General features: G+C 41.5%; 1 protein-coding gene and 1 long non-coding RNA gene across 2 annotated transcripts; one reads left to right on the forward strand and one right to left on the reverse strand.

Annotated features, from left to right (window-relative positions):
• The first annotated feature begins 1,142 nt into the window (after positions 1 to 1,142).
• Positions 1,143 to 17,469, forward strand: GLDN (gliomedin). Its single transcript, XM_048318327.1, has 10 exons — positions 1,143 to 1,382; positions 5,186 to 5,237; positions 6,301 to 6,318; positions 6,972 to 7,079; positions 7,261 to 7,407; positions 8,076 to 8,201; positions 10,901 to 10,981; positions 11,066 to 11,191; positions 11,904 to 12,054; positions 15,337 to 17,469. The coding sequence occupies exons 1-10, from the start codon at positions 1,350 to 1,352 to the stop codon at positions 15,794 to 15,796; spliced, it is 1,302 nt and encodes a 433-aa protein (XP_048174284.1). The 5' UTR covers positions 1,143 to 1,349; the 3' UTR covers positions 15,797 to 17,469.
• Positions 4,570 to 11,904, reverse strand: LOC125332927. Its single transcript, XR_007206670.1, has 3 exons — positions 11,634 to 11,904; positions 9,630 to 9,799; positions 4,570 to 6,045 (listed from the first exon to the last, which is right to left on the reverse strand). It is a non-coding gene; the product is annotated as an uncharacterized LOC125332927 (long non-coding RNA).
• Positions 17,470 to 17,585: the final 116 nt, after the last annotated feature.

The following is a 17,585-nucleotide window of genomic DNA, read 5'->3' on the forward strand; positions in this document are numbered from 1 at the left end:
ATGGAATGATTGTTCCCTCTTCTTTCATCTTGTCCTACCTATACCTATCATGGCAGTTTCATAAGGAAGGAGTCTCCAGTGCAATGCCTGAGGACACCAGCACTTTTTGCAGTAATTTTTTTTATTTCAGAGAGATGAGAAATTTAATATGATGGAGTTGTTTTCCTGTGTCTGCTTCTCTACTGTGCTTGGGCAGCTGTAGCAGAACGGAGTGTATTACATTCAGATTTGGTTTGACCTAATAGTCCATCTGTCAATGTACTGTGGCATTAGCATGAATTACAGGTCAGTGGCATAGTTAGAATGGGGACAAAATGGATGTGATCAGTTGCAGCAGAGAACTGTCACTTTGACAAAGGATCAAAGCTCTCTCTATTAGGAAACTTGGCATTTAAAAGCTGGGAATTTCTTGAGGTCGATTTGAAGGGGTATCAGTGTAAGAAAGTGCATGGCTTTGACTTGAAATGTCAGCCTTAAAAATAACTTTTTTGAGAAGTGTTTTGAGTTCAATAGCTTCCCTGTGCTTCATGAAGTCTTGGTATTCAGTCAGATTCTGCTACATGCTGTAATTAATTTCCTTATGTTGGCTATGAATTAACTGGTAACAAAATTTGTTATATTAAAGATATCCCACGTCACAGAAGGTTTAGCAGGAGTAATTTGGGTAAGGTCTTGCCTGAACATCTAAAGCAACAGGTCAATTGTTATCAGTGAATGATGTATGAAATTCTTACGAGAGTGATGGTATGAGCTGCAGGATCTGTGTCGAGGATCTGTGCGATGACAGGAGGGTTTTTTGTTATGCAGTCTCATTGCCTGACACCTGGAAAAAGCCATGTACCGTGTCAGGCGGTTGACATCACGCCTGGTCACAGGCTATCCCAGGCGCATCCCCCTCTGGAAGCGACCGAGAGCATCCCGCGTCCCGCCCGGCTTTTCGGGGACGGCGTCCAGCGCAGGTGCGGGAGGGGTCGGCGGCGGCCCCGCTGCCCTTGCCCTGCCCTTGCCCTGCCCTTGCCCTGCCCTTGCCCGGCCCTTGCCCGGCCCGGCCCGGCCCCCGGCGCTCCCCCGGCGGGCGATAAAAGCGCGGCGGCGCGGGCGCGGCGGCGGCGATGGAGGCGGCGGGCGGGCGGGCGCTGCTGGCCGCCGTGGGGCTGCTGTCGGCGCTCAGCGCCGCGGGCACGCTGTTCCTGCTGGCGCAGTGGCGGGAGCTCGGCGCGGCGCTGCGGGAGCTGGAGGCGGCGGGGAACGGCTCCGTGCGGGGGCTGCCGCCCGCGCCCGCCGCCCGCACCAAGCGCAGCCGCCGCGGGGAGCGCGCCCGCGGCCACGTGCGCGCCGAGAGCGACGAGATGCTGATGATGCTGACCTACTCCATGGTGCCGGTACGGCCCCGCCGCGGGGAGGGCCGGGGCTGGGCCCGGCAGCGCGCAGGGCGCTCCTGGAGCGAGCGCACGCAGCCCAAGCGCTGCCGCTCCTCCCCTGCTCGGTGAACGCTGCGGGCTCAGAGCTGCTGCGGTACCACTGAGCTCGCAGGGTGGCATCAAACTTTACGAACGACAGTTACACCAACAAAGGGAGGGAAGGGGCGGGTTTGGCGAAATTCCAGAATTTCGGTGCAATAACCAGACTGCCAGGTTCCAAGTCTTGCGGTTTTTAAAACTAACACCACTAACAGACCCCCCCCCCCCCCCCCCCCCCCCCGTGCGTTTTCTGCTGTTCAGCATCTCAGCATGAGGCGCTGGACATCACTTCAGCTCGCATCTCTTTGAAACTGATAATGCCCTTCCAGTAAGTGCTAAATTTAAGGTGGTTTTTGATGGATCAGGAGAACTGTATGTCCTTTCTCTGGCTAAACAGCACAGTTTTTTGCACATTAGTGAAAAGATGATCTTGCTCAGTAGGAACTATGTCATGTAATTGAACTAAGTCATGTAGTTGAATAGATCAAAGAGCTTTTAAGTTTTGAGCTAGAAGAAATGCAAGAAAAATATTACTGTTGAGGGAACCTTAGTGGAAACTGTGTCCCAGTAAAGATTGCAGGTCTTAGGCCCACGAAAAAGCAGGAAAGTGTCAGTCAGGCTCTTACTCATGTGTTAATATTGCTGGTTTAAAAAATTATTTACAGAAAATTCTTCTTCAGTAATGCTCTGACGGCATTTTTGTTAACAAACTATTACAGTCCTCATTTTACAGTGATAACATCTCTATTAATATTAGGGCTAATGAGTGTGTCAAGCACAGGTATTCAAAGCATAGAGTTTTGATAATGATATTGTTTGGGTTTTAGAATAATATTTTTTTTTAGCTCGGCCCTTTAAGTCCTTGTGCTTTGAGTTTAGAATTTGCAGTACAAGACTTTGCAAAAAGTAAAAATCTGTGAAATCACATGTTTGTGTACTCAAAACTGTCTTTAAAATAACTTATTTTAAGAAGTCATCCCTGAGTTTAGCAGCCACAGTTTGTTTTGCTCTGTCTGATATGAATTGCTTCTCTGAGTTCAAAGGATCCACAAACAAAATCATTGGGGAAAGGATTCTGATCCTGACAGGGCTTGGAGAGTGCCAATGCCAGTTACTGCTAGGTGCTCAGACTGCAGTCATTAGTTGCAGTTGGTGTCTGGATAATTTTGACAGTGGCCATTAAAAGTGCTGCTCTGCTGTCAGCAGGTACCACGGATGGATTACATGAATTTTGCTGCCCTCTCCCAATGGCACTGAGCACGTGCTGTGTATTTTAACAGCGTGTGGCCAGACTGTGCCCTTGTGCCTCTAAACGTCCACTGTGATTACTGCTGTGTGTGATGGGCTTCATTCAAATCTGTGCATCCTGCAGGGATTTGCCTGAGAGGGTTTGATGCCTTTTTGTTCTTACAAAACTCCCATCAAACATTTTTCATTCTGGCTGCTGCTCAGAAGAGTGTGTAACTGTGCGCAGAATCACTTGCTCAAGGGGAAAAAAATCCTTAAAAATATTTAAGCACCCCCTCCTCCCACTCCTGCATTTCTGTATTTTGAATCGAACTCCCACTAATGTAATTTGAAGACTTGGCTACTTTTGTAGTGTCAGACAAAGCTCCTTAGAGCTGGTGAGATGACCCCTGCTACACTGGTGGGCCTTGGAATGACACTCCAGCCCTGCTGAGTGTGGGCCTGAATGGAGGCTTGGCCTGAGCAGGTTCTCTCTGGCAGGGGGGCATTTCTGCAGGGGCACTGCAGGTATCAGTGTCCCTCTGCTCTGCACAGCCCCTGCCCAGGACACATCTGTTGTGGCCACTGTTCATGAAACTTTGAGATAACCATAACCATAGGCACCAAAAATCCTATGTTAGCTTTAATAACAGGAGTATATTTTTTGTTCAGGGCCTGTTTATGTGTTTGTGTGTACATATATTTATTCTGTAAGAGAGTAAAAACAGGAAATTGGAAAATCTGCTGCTGCAGAAAGACTGATGGGAGGGTAACAGGCCAGAAAGGTTCAAAGTGTGATTTAAGACCGTGCAAGAGGTGGTGGCTTTTGGTGGCTACCAATTATCTGAGTTGTTGTTTCATATTTTAGGTTATCTTTTTTCTTTTCCCCCCCACCATTTCTCCATGAGAAACTATGATTTTAGCATTTAAATAATATATTTTTATCTGTAGCTTTTCTTAGTGATGATGCTGGCTGAAAATGGTCTGCTCATCTTTCATAGCTAAGCTGGAGGTTCTGTCACAGGCTATTTGCACTTCTTGAGTGCCATGGTTTTTAATTGTCACCTGAGTTGCACTGACTGGTGAAAGTAGTGCTGCTGAGATAATTGAAGGGCCCCAAAGCGAGCTGTAATCACTTCAACAACCTCAACAGACCTATTTAGATTAAAATGCAGTAAGAATTAGAGTGCACATGGACAATGTGTATTTTACAAATTGCAGGGTAGGAGCCAAGTGTTTTTAAGGAGTGTGAGGGGAAGAAAACAAGCATATTCTGATATTCAAAACCAGTTAGCACTTCTCAGCCAATTTAAATTGAGACTAAAATTTTAAATATATTGTTCCAGTACAGTCTGGAATCAGTACATTCTCAGTATGTATCAGACAGAACAGGAGCTCATTGTCAAATAGGGTTTGGTTTTGCAGCAAAAGGATACTTTCCATCAAACTAATTGTCCTCTATTTGAGTCTGTTAGATTTGGCAGTTGAAAACAATGATGCATTAATTTTAAAAATAATGATTGACAGTGGCAAATAACCTTGCTGGGATTAAACTTCAATCTGCCTTTCAGATTGCCTTGCACTTGTTTCTTCTGTCTTTTGGGACTAGTGCATTCCATTAATAGTAAACAGAGTAATTGTACAAAGATGAATAGATGTGCAACTCTGGGTAAATGGTTTATAAGTTATCACATATTGCACAGCCCTGAAATAGTGACCCTTTATTTTCTGGCTACAAAAATCAGACTTTCCCATAGAGAGTTGAGGGACTTCCAGAGTTCATGGTCATAATATTTTTATTTCTGCTGTTTGTTTTGATAAGTTGCAAAATGTTTTAGTGTTGACTCTCATTATGCAGGACATGTAATGTGAATGCTTGCCCAGCCAGGAACTGTGTATTTTGTAAAGATGACTTCTCTATTGATAAATTTTAGTCTACTCTAGATTAAAAGCATCTTTATGAATGTGTCTTCCAGTTGGTTTAATAAAGTCTTGTCTTTTTGCTTGAATTATTTTGAGTGGATGAAGGTCCATGTCAAATTTACAGATCTTGGTTATTCAAAGATAAGAAATTACTTACTTGGAACACAGGTCATCTTTCTCCCTTCATATGCTGCATTAGAAAAGCTTCCATCCATTAATACAAATAGGAAATAAAATTGAATGTAATTTCTATTGGCTGGTGTTGGCTTTTAATACCTTCCACTGATAGAGTCCACACATGGACAAGCACACCTGTCACAGTAATGTGTGAAATTTAATGACTAGGTGATAGCCCAACATTCTATTCATATTTTCAGTAAGGATCAAAATTAGGTCTATTGACAGATTCCTAGGAGAGGAACACTGCCTGAAGAGATGGATGGTGTCACAGTATTAAAGGAATTCTAAATAGCTCATTCTAACAAGCACAGAGGGACAGTTGTATCTTTGGTTTTGGAATTATTTCTGTAGGTAGAGCAAACCTGTTTTCAACTTCACTTTCTCTGCAATATTAGGTCCGAGTGATGGTGGAGCTGTGTAACAGCACCAAAGGAATATGCTTAACAGGTATGTTTGTTGCCTCAAGCATTACACCCGTGTTACCTCCAGGAACACAGACCCAGTGTTTTCAAAAAAACTGACGGTGATAACTATGTCAAAAAACTGCTATTTATCAGAATTTAAAAAAAAGATTAATAGGTACCACTTTGGAACTTATCTGTACCCTCGTAATATAAATGCTAGAATTTAAGGAACTCAGTTGATTCTACTTGGAGCCATTTCTCTCTCATGTAATTTTCACAAGCAAATCTTTGGCTGTTTAAAATAGTAGTTGAGGTCTAGTCATGATATTTTTGTGTGTGTCACACTTCAGGCCTAACATGGGAGGAACATGGAGGGGGTAGAAACTTGCTCCCATTATTACAACTGCAGTGGAGCTTAGTGAACACTCATTTTCCTCAGCTGCAGGATATCTCACATGTCACCAGCGATGACCTGGAGCTGCTGATGGCTGAGACAGGAGGAGGTGTGAAAAGTTTTATGGGGTTTGGTGAAGAGTGTCTGGTAGCCTTTGGTCTGGTGTCTTTTTTTTCTCCTATTTAAATAGCCTGAATCCTGAACTGCAATGAAATATCTGTAAAACACGGAGAAGTGTGGCATGAATTTTTAATGTGTATTTTCACCAGGATTTTTAACTGTGACATTCATCAGTATTGCAAAGCCAGTATTCTTCTACTGGAACAAGTTTTTGGAGAACACTTACATAGAGGAAATGTACTGACTGTGAGGTATCTTGCATCCAAGGCTGTGTGAAGGCACCAAAGCCCCTGACAGTGAGGGTACATTGCAGGTGTTGTTGTCAAACCTTTTTCGACTGAAATTTGAAAAAAGCAAAACATTTACATGTCAATGTGTTACTCTTTTGGTAAGTCGGAGTTACTGCTAATGCTCAGGTAGTTATTTATAACAAAAAGCAGTTAAATAGATAGATGTTAATTTTGAAATTTAAGGTCTTTTCTTCCCCTTTTACTGTTCTGATCTAGTTCTAATCAGTTCAGTTTGGAATTGCTTCATTTTCTTGTTAGGTTAAACTCACCATTTCTTCTTTCTTTTTTTTCTCTTGTTGTAGGCCCCCCAGGCCCCCCAGGTAAGACACTAGGACAATTGCAGTAACATTTGGGGCTAATTGAAACAGTTGCTGGTACAAAATATTGAAATATAGAAATGCATCTCTCCCAAAATTGTCTTCCTTTGCTAATTAGATTAAGGTAGGGTTGAATGTTTGCCTGCCTTTATAATGCTTGTATTTAAGTCAGCTCATACCCCTTCTGAGAGAGGGGAGGTTTTAGACATTTTAGTTTTCTAGTAGAGGGAATAGAACACTTGATCAAAACCAAATTCAGATGTTTAAGTAACATCTAGATGAGGAGATGAGTCTATACATTAAACCCCCAGGGAAGCAGATATTATAATTTAACACAAAAACCATATTTTTAAAAAATATTGGTTACTGATTACACCCTCCCACCTCCCCCATAACTTTTCCTCCCTTCTTATTTAATTCTGTCTCAGTTCTCACTCAGGTGGTTGCAAGGCTGTATTATGAATGGTTACTTGTTTTCTTTCTGTGCTGCTTATCCTGTGGGTCTCCTTGGAGTAATTCTCTGTATCAGAAAAATATGAGTTATGTTTTGCTGGGGTTCAACTATAGATATAAACATACTGCATGTAAATATAGCAGATATAGGGATAAACTGCATTCAGCAGTGAGAATTCAGTTGTGCTGTTTGCTTTGATCAGGGCCTCCTGGACTTCATGGACTGCCTGGCTACAATGGATCAGATGGAGTCCCAGGCACACCAGGACAAAAGGGAGAACCAGGAATAAATGGAAGAAGAGGGAAAATAGGTACAGTTTCCCTTCATATTAGTTTACAATGCTGCTTTGAAATCCAAACAAATTACAGCTATCCAGCTAAATACAGGTGAAAAAAATAACTAGAGTGAATTTGGTTTGTAGTAAAAATATGTATTAATTGGTGCTTAACACTGGACAGTGCCCTTGATACTGAAATGTTTTTTATTTCTAGGTTTGCCAGGACCAAAAGGTGATCAAGGACAGAAAGGAGAACCAGGAGAAATGGGTTTACCTGGCAAGGATGGTATGCCAGGAGGAAAAGGTGCAAGAGGAGCCAAGGGACAAAAGGGGGATGCCAACAATGATGTGATATTAGAAGGTATGGAGGAGTGCTCTTGGGAGGTCTCTCACAACAGTGTACTTGGCAGGAAGAGATATGCTCCACTTCTGAAGCATGAATGTGACCTGCAAGGGCAGGAGCAACCTGTATAAATGTGGGCTATATCCATAGGGAAGCCTGAGTATTGCTGTGCCCAGGAGATTGCTCTCTTTGCAAGGCAAGTCTTCACAAAAACCTTTCTGCTTGGCCTTTGGGTTGAGGTGTATGTGAATTTCACCCTTTCCAAAATGCTTTCATACAGTCAACCTCCTCCTGCTCTTTATTTCAGCTTAGTTTTATTTTTCTATTAGAAAATGAGGGGCAGATTCCCACTCAGGAATACGTGAAGCAGCTGTGTAAAATTACAGCAGTGTAGCATCTGAAATTGAGGTCTTAGAATACAGTAAGTAAAAGGCAACAATACTTTGTAACTCTCTAATGGGCCTGTAATCCAGACAGATAAAATGCAGACAGAATTGATGTCCCACACCTTGTGAAGTTCTGGCTGGTTCACCTTCTAACAACCAGCATTTCAGAGAGTTTATGGCACCATCTTCTGTACTCAGAAACCTCTTAAGAGAGGCTGTTCTGTGGATGTCCTGTGGACATGCACAGCTCTCTGCAGGGTTCCTGCTTTCCTGTGTCCTGACACTGTGTTTTGTACACAGGTGCAAAAGGTGAGCCTGGCCCACCTGGGCTCCCTGGGCCTCCTGGACCCCCAGGGCCTCCAGGTAAACGTAAAGGTAAAGCCAAAGCAGAGCTTCAGGAGAACATCTACAGCAGCAAATGCACAGGTTGGTGCTTCCCAGTGTTCTTTCCTGTGTCATGAACAGGTTCAAGATTAAACCATTGCTTCAAGGCTCACAGATCAGTAAGCATGTGTTTCATTTTGCTGGCATTGATAGAACTGCTTAAAGCTGAACGTGTGCTCAAGTGCTTTGCTGAAATAGAGTTTGAATAAGGCAGCAGGTTACCCTTACCCTCAGTACAATATTGGTCCTTAAATCGTGTTGTGCTCATGCTCAGGCAGAGCATTTACAAATGGTGTTTTCTATTAGATGGGGTAAATTTGGAAAGTAAGAGCAATGCAGTTGAAATTTTTGGCTTTTAAATAATGAATTTTTAATTTTAGCTATAAATATAAACCCCTGATTCTGGATATTGAAGTGTCAGAACAGAGCCCAGAGAGGCTCCTTACAATGGACAGGAGAGAGCTGGAGCAGAAATCTCATCTTATTTGAAATTCAGAAACGCATGAACTGTTGTAGGAGATAACAGGGCCATTTGCTCAGGTGGGCTCTTTTCGAGTGTTGAAGCAAAATGAAATGCTTTGGAGGATAAGCTATCTGATGGATTTCTGATGGATTTTAAATCACAGTGTGAAAATGGGAGTTACACTCAAATAAAGATGAGACCTTCCTCAATGAGTTTTGTGTTTCATGACTCAGCAAACCATGAGATCTTATTACCGAAATTCAATGAATAATCCAGATTTTGTAATTAAATATTCATCTCTCTTTCAAGGAAAGAGAATATATATGCTGATTTACAACTGTAATTAACTTATTGCATAAGAATACAAGCCTGGCTTTTTCAAATTAAACTTTTAATCTGTTAAAACTTAATTTCTTCAAGAGAAGAGAATAATTAGTTGGAAGTGCAGGTATATTTTTTCTCTATGGTACTGTTAGTGAATTCTGAAAGAAACAAAACATCTCTGCTCCATCCTCCCCACCTTCCCCCAACAGACCAAATGAATAGTCTTAATGTCTTGTAAACTCCATTAACTCTCAACCAGAATATTTTATGATAGGAATCAGCAGGATATTTATCTTGGTTTTTGATGGAAAGAAAGTAGTGAAAATTTCCCATAAGAATCTCTGATTGAAAACTGTCTCTTTAATTTGAGTTGTTTTCTAATCCATGCAGCTGTGAAAGTGTTGCAAATATTCTCAAAGGCAAATAGTGCACTCAGCTTTGCTACAAACACTGACCTGGCCCTTGACTACTCTATAGTTTTAGATAAACTACTGTACAGGGAACTGCTCCTTCAGTCAGCTGCAGCCATTAGACTCAGCCCAAGAAAATCAACTTGTGCGTTGCAATTTATAATTTTTGCTGGGTGATTTTGTTTTTTGAAATATTCTGGCAATATTTCAGGATCAGAAGCTGGAAGGGGATCTTGAGGGATTGGTAATTCTAGCTGTAGGCATTCAGCTTACCATGGTTGGGTGGACTGTTTGTGCCTTACTTGGAGAAACACTGTGATCACTTGCAAACTTCCAGCGCCACCTCACCAAACGCCCTAGATAATGGATGGGAGAAATATACATGTTGTTCTTGCTCTATCTTGGAGTAATTTTCTTCTGCATGAACAAAAGGAGGATATGACCTAAAGGAGAAAACAACAATGCAGTATTATCTGTCCTTTCTTTCCTGAATGTCATGGTAGCCTTGCAGCTTTACTTTATAGTTTTTTCCTATTTTTAACTATCTTTGTCACTTACTTTCATCACAGATCTGTAAATCCTAGAAACATATTAGAAGGCAACAATCCAAATCCAAGTCTAAAAAAATTTGCAGCCTGTGTGTCAAGCAGTGTGAAATGCTGGAGATCAAAGTTAAGAATGGAATTAGAAAACAAGGCTGCAATGAAATCAGGAAAACCCTCAGCCAAAAGCTGAGAACTGTTCTATGTGGTTATTCATTCTAAGCAAACTGAAATGTGGCACATTGTTTTAAGAGCAGAAGAGATACCTGGCTTTATAGAAAAGGGTCTATAAATAATTTAATTCAGGCATTAACAGTAAATGCTAAGAGAAAATCCACCCAGTTAGTCCTTAAATTGTTGCAGGGTGAGGAAAGATATTTCTAGGCATTTGATTCTAATGTGAACCATTTCTGTGTGTGTAAATAATACAATGTGTCATCTCCCTTAGTATTTCACCCTGCTTCTTTTGTGGTGTGGATGCCAACCTCGTGCACTATGCACTCAGTGCATGTGTTAGTGCTTTATTGCTGTCTGGGGCATCAGCAGCATGAGCATCCACCCTCTCTGCTGGTGTGTGGGGATTTGGGCATGAAGTTTTAGAGTTTAACCATCACCCCCCTTCCCAAGAAAATGCTTTTGGTCTTACTGCTAAATCAGCTATTTGCCAGCTACCTCAGCTGTCTGAAGTTATCTCATAAAAGGGGCAACTCTGTCTTCCTATGTGGCTACTCAGAAATTCACAGCTAAGGAACTAAATCTGTTGTTTTAATTAGTTACTCCTCAAAGTTGACTGTCAGCCTGAACACTCCATCTCCTTGGCAGAAGTGAGAGCAAGTCTTTTCTTATCTCATTTTTTGACCAGACCAACCTAAGCATTTTTTTTTCCCCAGATGAAGCAAAATCCCAGTAGTCATTCCTTCATTTTTGTGGAGTCACTGATGTGCCCATCTGTCATGTCAAATAAGCTAAAACATGCCATTTTTCTTTCTCCCTCGACTCTAGGTGAGACATGTGCTGTACCAAACGATGATACCCTGGCTGGAAAAGCTGAAGACAGAACCCCCAGTCCTTCAAAAAAAGCTGGTAACCTGCTACAAAGTGTGACCTAAGTGCTGCTTTCCCTCTCAGTGTCACAGATCATGGACATGTGCCTTTTTCCTCCACTAGAATGTGTCATAACGTCTGTAGGAAGTCCTGTGCACTTTGTCAGTGTACAGCAAACGTTTGGAACCTGGATGCGGGAACCTGCAAACATAAGTGATGAAAGGATTTGGCTCACCATGCATTTTTCAGGTATTTTTAGTCGTAGTCACTGACCAAAAATCCATTGTTACCCTGACATCGCTTCCTTAATCCCTTCAACCTAAACTCCTAAGTATGATGAGTTTTTACCCACATCTTTTCAAGAATATTTTCTATATTACCTGTGTAATACTTGACTATACATACAGCTGCAGGCATTTGTAGTATCTTTAGACATTTTCAGAGTCAACATCAGAATTTGAAAATAGTTTTTTTTTTAACTAATCCAAGTGTAAATGCCTATTGTTCATGGCTTTTTATCCTTTTCTTTCAAGAGTTTCTGTTTCCTATGGCTTTACTTCCCTAAATTATAGCTGAGAGTTTTGCCTTTTCATTTAGCTAGGCATGAAAATGAGTCAGATGCTGCATAAGCTACATTTAGAGCCGGAAAATGTCCAGGACCTAAGTGGGAAAAGGAAATATTTCTGCATACCCAACAACTGCGTTCAGAATGAGGGCCCGTTAGGTCTGTGGAAAGCAGGCTCTTTAACATCTCCTCTCTAGATTTTTTTGGGTGTCTCTGGATTCTTTTCTCACATTCCAGCAAGTAGAATCACTATTGAAAATGCAAACACAATTGCTATCTGTCAGATAGTTGATTGAAACAGACTTTCAGTAGAGACTGAACTTTAGGATAGAGATTTCAAAATTAGATGAACCAAATGATAATCCTTTCTTTAAACAAGTTTTCCCCTTTTTTTAGGAAACTATATAAAAGAATATGAAAATTCCAATGCCTTGCTGAATGACAGCTACAGGATCATTAACATCACAGGATTCTTCTATGGATGTGGTCATGCAGTACAAAACAATCATCTCTACTATCAGAAGGGAGGAACCAATGACATTCTGAAGTAAGTCAAAGATAGCTGGCCTAAGACAAGTGATGCTGTGGGAGAAGGAGCGATGGGTTAGTGCCAGAGGTGAACCTCAGAAAGCAGACCATTCTTGTAGCATTTTGTGTTTCTTTTTGGCCCTGCCTAAATGGGAAGAATGGAGAAATGGTTCAGAGCTCTTCCCAGAACAGAACAACTCATTCTTTCCAGCCTGTAACTAAAGTACAGTACCAGCCTCCCACTTGTGCATGCAGATGTGGGAGGAGGGAAGCTGGGGGAGTAGCCCTGGACCACTACTCTGCTGTGACAGTTCTTTAGGCATTGTTCAGCTCTGTCTCGGGTTCACCTCTGCAGTTACCATGTCAGAGAGGGGCCCCAGGATGAGCAATGTGCCACGTGCACAGAGGACAACAGATTCTCCTCTTGGCTATCCTGGCATCCAACAGTTCTACTGTACATTACATTGCTGTGGGTGTTCTTCAGCTTGGATTCTTTGCTGTGTTCATAATCACAAGAAAGAAGTGAGAACTGACTAAGGAATTTGAGTACCAGAAGAAGGGATTAGATTTAGAAGAGTAAGCTGTGCATCTACCTGCATCTGAGTCAGAAGTGGTTCAGCTGCAGTGTGGGAGGCATAGGTGGGTGGTTTTGTGACTGTGGCCCGCTCATGAAACTCAGCTGTGCAGAGCCCTTGCTGTGCTGTGCTCTGCTCTGGCTGGAGGCAGCAGGGAATGCTGCTGGCACAGAGGGATGCACTGAGGCACCTGCTGAGGACAGGGCGACCTGGAGAACTACACGTTCCACGGGGAGGAGTGGCTCCAGTGATTGATTTCCTCATAAGAAGAAGTTTCTGCTACTTTCCTGATGTATCTCCCTGAACTGGAACTGGGAATTACATCTCGTTTCAGTTTCTACCGAGGACAGAGACAAACAATACAAATCAACCCCAAAATCTCACCATGTGGGAAGAGCCAAAGAGTCCAAGGGCAAGTGAAAGATTGCTTGTGCTTTCAAGTTCTTACACAACTCTGATGTCTGAGCCAAGAACATTTACTATACTTTGATGTCTGTTCCCAAGCAGGTGTGAGTGCTGCCTTCCTATATTCATGTGGATGCCAAGGAATGTGAGCAAGCTGCAAGGATTCTATAATATTTATCCTGCCAAGCACAAGCTCACTTTCTGGCAGCCTCCTTTTAATATTTTCCAGCGTTTTCTCTGGTGGTCTGTAAAAGACCATCACTGTCTAAGCAATACACAGTGATAGGGCAGAGACTCCTCACCTTTGCTTGGATACTGTTAATTGGGAAATGCCTTCACCTCCAGATGAACACAAACTATTAGTGGAATTTTCAAATCGTCTCAAGGAGCTGCTATGGAATGGCATTTCTGTTCTGTTCTTCACTCTCTTCTTCAGCACAGACAGTATGAGGCACTATGGATTCTGTGACAGTGAAATCCTTGATTTTGGGCTCCATAAAAGCTTCTGGGAATTTCTGTATTGTTTTAGTGGAAATTATAGGTGAGGATCTGGTTAGTCCATTTTGCAAATGTTGAAAAAAAACATTCAAAAGGAGTTTCTTGTCACACATTTAGAAGCTGGTAGACTAGGTCTGACCTTTGGCAGGTTTTCTCATGATGGTCAGACCCCCAACACTGTGATTGTTTCATTCTTTTCACTTTGTTTCATAACATGCTTTACTATCCCTTTGTTATTTTTGATTGACTTCATTGATATTAGTGATCAGGAAAGTGTCTATAGCTTGAGTTCTGGTGGTTGATGAAACTATTACACTATATCTTGTTATTTACCCCAAGACATCAGAAGATTAAAGAATTTTGGAACCATCTGGAGTTCCAGGCTGGGCTATCCTTAACTGGGGGAGCCCAAGAGAACCTGGGAATGAAGCCTCACTTCTTTGCTCCCTTCAGGATTTTCACATAAAACAGGAAATGACAGGGTGTTGTGTGCTTCAGAATTTGTGCATTTCTAATGAGTCTTGAGATGCTTTCTATCTTGTTGGCTCTTTATAGAAAAGAATCCTGAAGAAAAGTCTGCATTTCTGAGCAGCTAGTCCTGTTAAGGGCTGTCCTTCTACCCCTTGCATGAGGTTATTTATAGATGTGAAGCAATTAACAAGATTAACAGGATTGACACGTGCATTTCTCAAATCTTCTCCAGCCTTTAACTGTTTTTTTTACTGCACAAACATGCTGCTGGAATATGGAGTTGCTGCAGATGTGAGTTTTACAAAAGCTGAGGGGAACAATCTAAATTGGTTATTCCTGACTTTTCTTAGAATGATTTTTCCAATAGATGCATCAATGCAGCTTGAACAGAAAAACTGACCTTTCAGCATTCTATGTTCCTGGATCTGAACTGTGCCTGTGATTAAGCCTGTCTTGTAAGTGTAGCAGATTCCTTTATTGAGCAGTGTTTTTCCTTCCTCTATTTGAAGGACGGAGATATAGAGTGAGAGAGAAGTCAGACACTGAAATGTGCTTCTTTGCAGAGGGCATTATTTAAAAAGATGAAGCCACGCTCTCCCTGCCTTTGCTGCAGCAGTGTTATTGGGTGATTAAGTGCTGACAGCAGATGTGTCTCAGGAGGAGCTGATTACCCTCCTAAACCAGTAGAGGAACATGATTTAGCTGCTCACTGCTCCTGCCCTCAGATTATCAACCTACTATGGAATTTCAAGGAATAAAAACAATTTTATACATCAGAGATGGAAGTATGCAGGCTGTCCCATTGAGGCCAGCATAAGGTCACAATTTTGGCTCTGCAAAAGTAGAATTTTTATTCCTTTGATGTCAGCTTGAGTAAATCACTGCATTATCTTAACTGTTTTCATCAGAGGAACGCTAAGACTAGGTGAAGCTGCCCAGAATTCATGCTGCTTTGGTCAATCACATTTTCTCCCTTTAGTTCCCACCTAGTCAAAACCAAACTTTGTACAGATTCCACTTGCCAATTTTGGGCCTTCACCTGGTATCCCATTCTTCTTCATACCCATTCCTTTTAGTTGCTTCTTTCATCCTAGTGATAATAAAGCTCATAGACTAAATAAAGTGAAACCTACCAAAGCAAATCCATGCTCTTGTGCACCTTTCAGACTGTTATTATTTGGAATTTTCTCCTGATGTTTTGGAAGGTTCTTTGAGATTTTAATCTTAAAAGACATCAGAATGGTCCTTGAACCAGTATTTTCAACAGCACCTCTATCAGTGATTCCCCACCCCATGTGTGTGGAGATGAGTTCTGCTCACTCCTACTGAATCCCTGCTGTATCTCATTTCAGATTCGGGCTTGATAAGGCCTCAGTGGGCACCCTGCCCATGAAAAATGCCTTACACCATGGCCGGAACTACCTCTTCTCTAACTCCAAGACGTATTTCAACATAGCAGTGGATGAGAAGGGTCTCTGGATTATATATGCCTCAAGCACTGATGAAACTATAATGGTAGCACACATTGATGAAGAAAGGTTTTCAGTCATTCGGATCATCAATACCACCTACCCTAAGTCCAAGGCTGGTAATGCATTCATAGCATGTGGCATTCTGTATGTTACTGACACCAAGGACATGACAGTAAGTTTTGCTTTTGATTTACTGAAAGAGAAGCAGATTGATGCAAGGTTTGAGTTACGGTCTTCCCAGTCTGTTCTTGCTATGCTTTCGTACAGTCTGCGGGACAAGAATCTGTACACGTGGGAGAATGGGAGCTTGATGGTGTACCCTGTACATTTTGGCAGATGAATGTATTTTCACATGCCACCTTTGACTAAAGGATCTATTTAAAGCTCTATGACGCAAGCATGGGGGTCTCTTCGCTTGGTAACATTTTCTGTTTGCTGATGGAGGTTTGTGAGTGTGTGTAAGAGGGAGGGCAGGAGCCTTTGTGCAAACACACTTCAATCACATAAGCCATCCTCATCTTTTTAAAAAATGGTTGTTCACTATTGCAGCTGGCACACAGCACAGACATACTTTTGTTTTTCCCGTTATTCAGCTGATAATTGTCTAATGTACATTGATTATTCCACAGTCGTGCTCAGCAGAGACTATTTGTAACTTTTATTTACGATCATCTTCTCCTCACTCATTTCCTAGTCAGTGATTATGGTCTAACACAAACATCTAAATAATGAACTTTTGTGTACAAATACCTTTGTTACTTTCATTTAATTTCCATGGATTCTCTGTGAACATTTTTTCTGGACAAATCTGTTAAAAACAATGGGGATGGAAATACTTGTTTAAATAGAAAAAAAAGCAGAAAGCTTCAAATTTGACAAGTCAAATCAAGTGTTAATAATCAAAAGCAAAATCCAGCTCAAGTACAAGGAAAATGGGAATAAATGACATTAAATACTGAATACACATGAATTGTACTTCTTAAATGGAGAGCTGGATGAAAAGTAGCAAGGTTTAAAATTAAAGACATAACCTTTATATATCAAATTCCATTTTTAACAATATTTGAGTTTCTTGTGTTGCTGCAGACTCTTCCTTGCCCCTTACTGCCACGCAAAGTATACCAGTGTAACTTGCTTATAACTATTTAATTAGAATAAGGCATATTTCTAAAATAAAAAGTCCCCATATTTATCCATACAACTGAAATCATAAAATGAAGGGTATACTTTCTTGCTATTTTTAGAATCATCACACTGCTTAATGACCTAATCTGTTATTAACCATAAGTCAGAGACTGCCAATTCACACTCAAATTTTTGAGAGCTAGAGGTGAGAAATCATAGGAACTTCTTGATTTTAATTTTGTTCTGGTATTTCAGATTTCTAAATTTAACATTGGAACAAAACTCTCTACTGTTGTTTTTTGTATCTAGATTCAAAATCATGCTCTTGGAAAATCCCCACCTGACTTTCTAAGCTGCCTGTGCATATTGCTAAAGTTCATGGAGCACACCCAAATATTTAGAAGCAAAGTGTTATTTAAATCCTGAACTGCACTGAGCTGTTTAATACCTGTGTGATCCAGGCACTATCAAAGGGACTAATGAATTTGGGAATGTCTGTGCCTGCAAAACCTGGTCTAGCAAATGTGCTGGAAGAATTCCTCTGCTGCAGCTAAGCTCCAGTGTGTGATACAGGGATGGCTGGGCTCTTCTCAGGATACTTGCTGTTATCACTAAGGCCTTGCATGCTAGAGAGAAATGCAGAAGGGAACAAAAAATCATAATTAACACCTTGAACTTGTATACACATCAAAACTCCTAGACTAATGATTCTACCTATGCCTGTATAAAGGGTGTGACACTCCAGAGCTACAGTTCTGTGGGCTGCTTTTCACTTTTGTGGGGGGTGTGGGGGTTTTGGCTGGTAGTTGTTTTCATGTTTGTTTGACTGTGGTGTTGTTTCAAAAACTGAATTGTGGTACTAATAAAGTAAACATTTTCAGCTAACAAGTCAGCAATATACTCGGGCAAACACTGTTCAAATCAGGTGTGATATTTTCTAGATAATGTACCTATCTCAAAGCATGGTGAACTTCTGCATAACATTGTTGAAACACTTAGATCAA

This window comes from Corvus hawaiiensis, chromosome 13, assembly GCF_020740725.1.
Source record: "Corvus hawaiiensis isolate bCorHaw1 chromosome 13, bCorHaw1.pri.cur, whole genome shotgun sequence".
NCBI lineage: Eukaryota > Metazoa > Chordata > Aves > Passeriformes > Corvidae > Corvus > Corvus hawaiiensis.

Bases quoted from the DNA above. Each gene is read 5' to 3' on its own strand.
- GLDN (XM_048318327.1), top strand. From the start codon at position 1,350: ATGCTGATGATGCTGACCTACTCCATGGTGCCG. The intron at 7,080-7,260 runs GTACAGTTTCCC...TTTTATTTCTAG, and splicing joins TGGAAGAAGAGGGAAAATAG to GTTTGCCAGGACCAAAAGGT. The intron at 10,982-11,065 runs GTAACCTGCTAC...TTCCTCCACTAG, and splicing joins CAGTCCTTCAAAAAAAGCTG to AATGTGTCATAACGTCTGTA.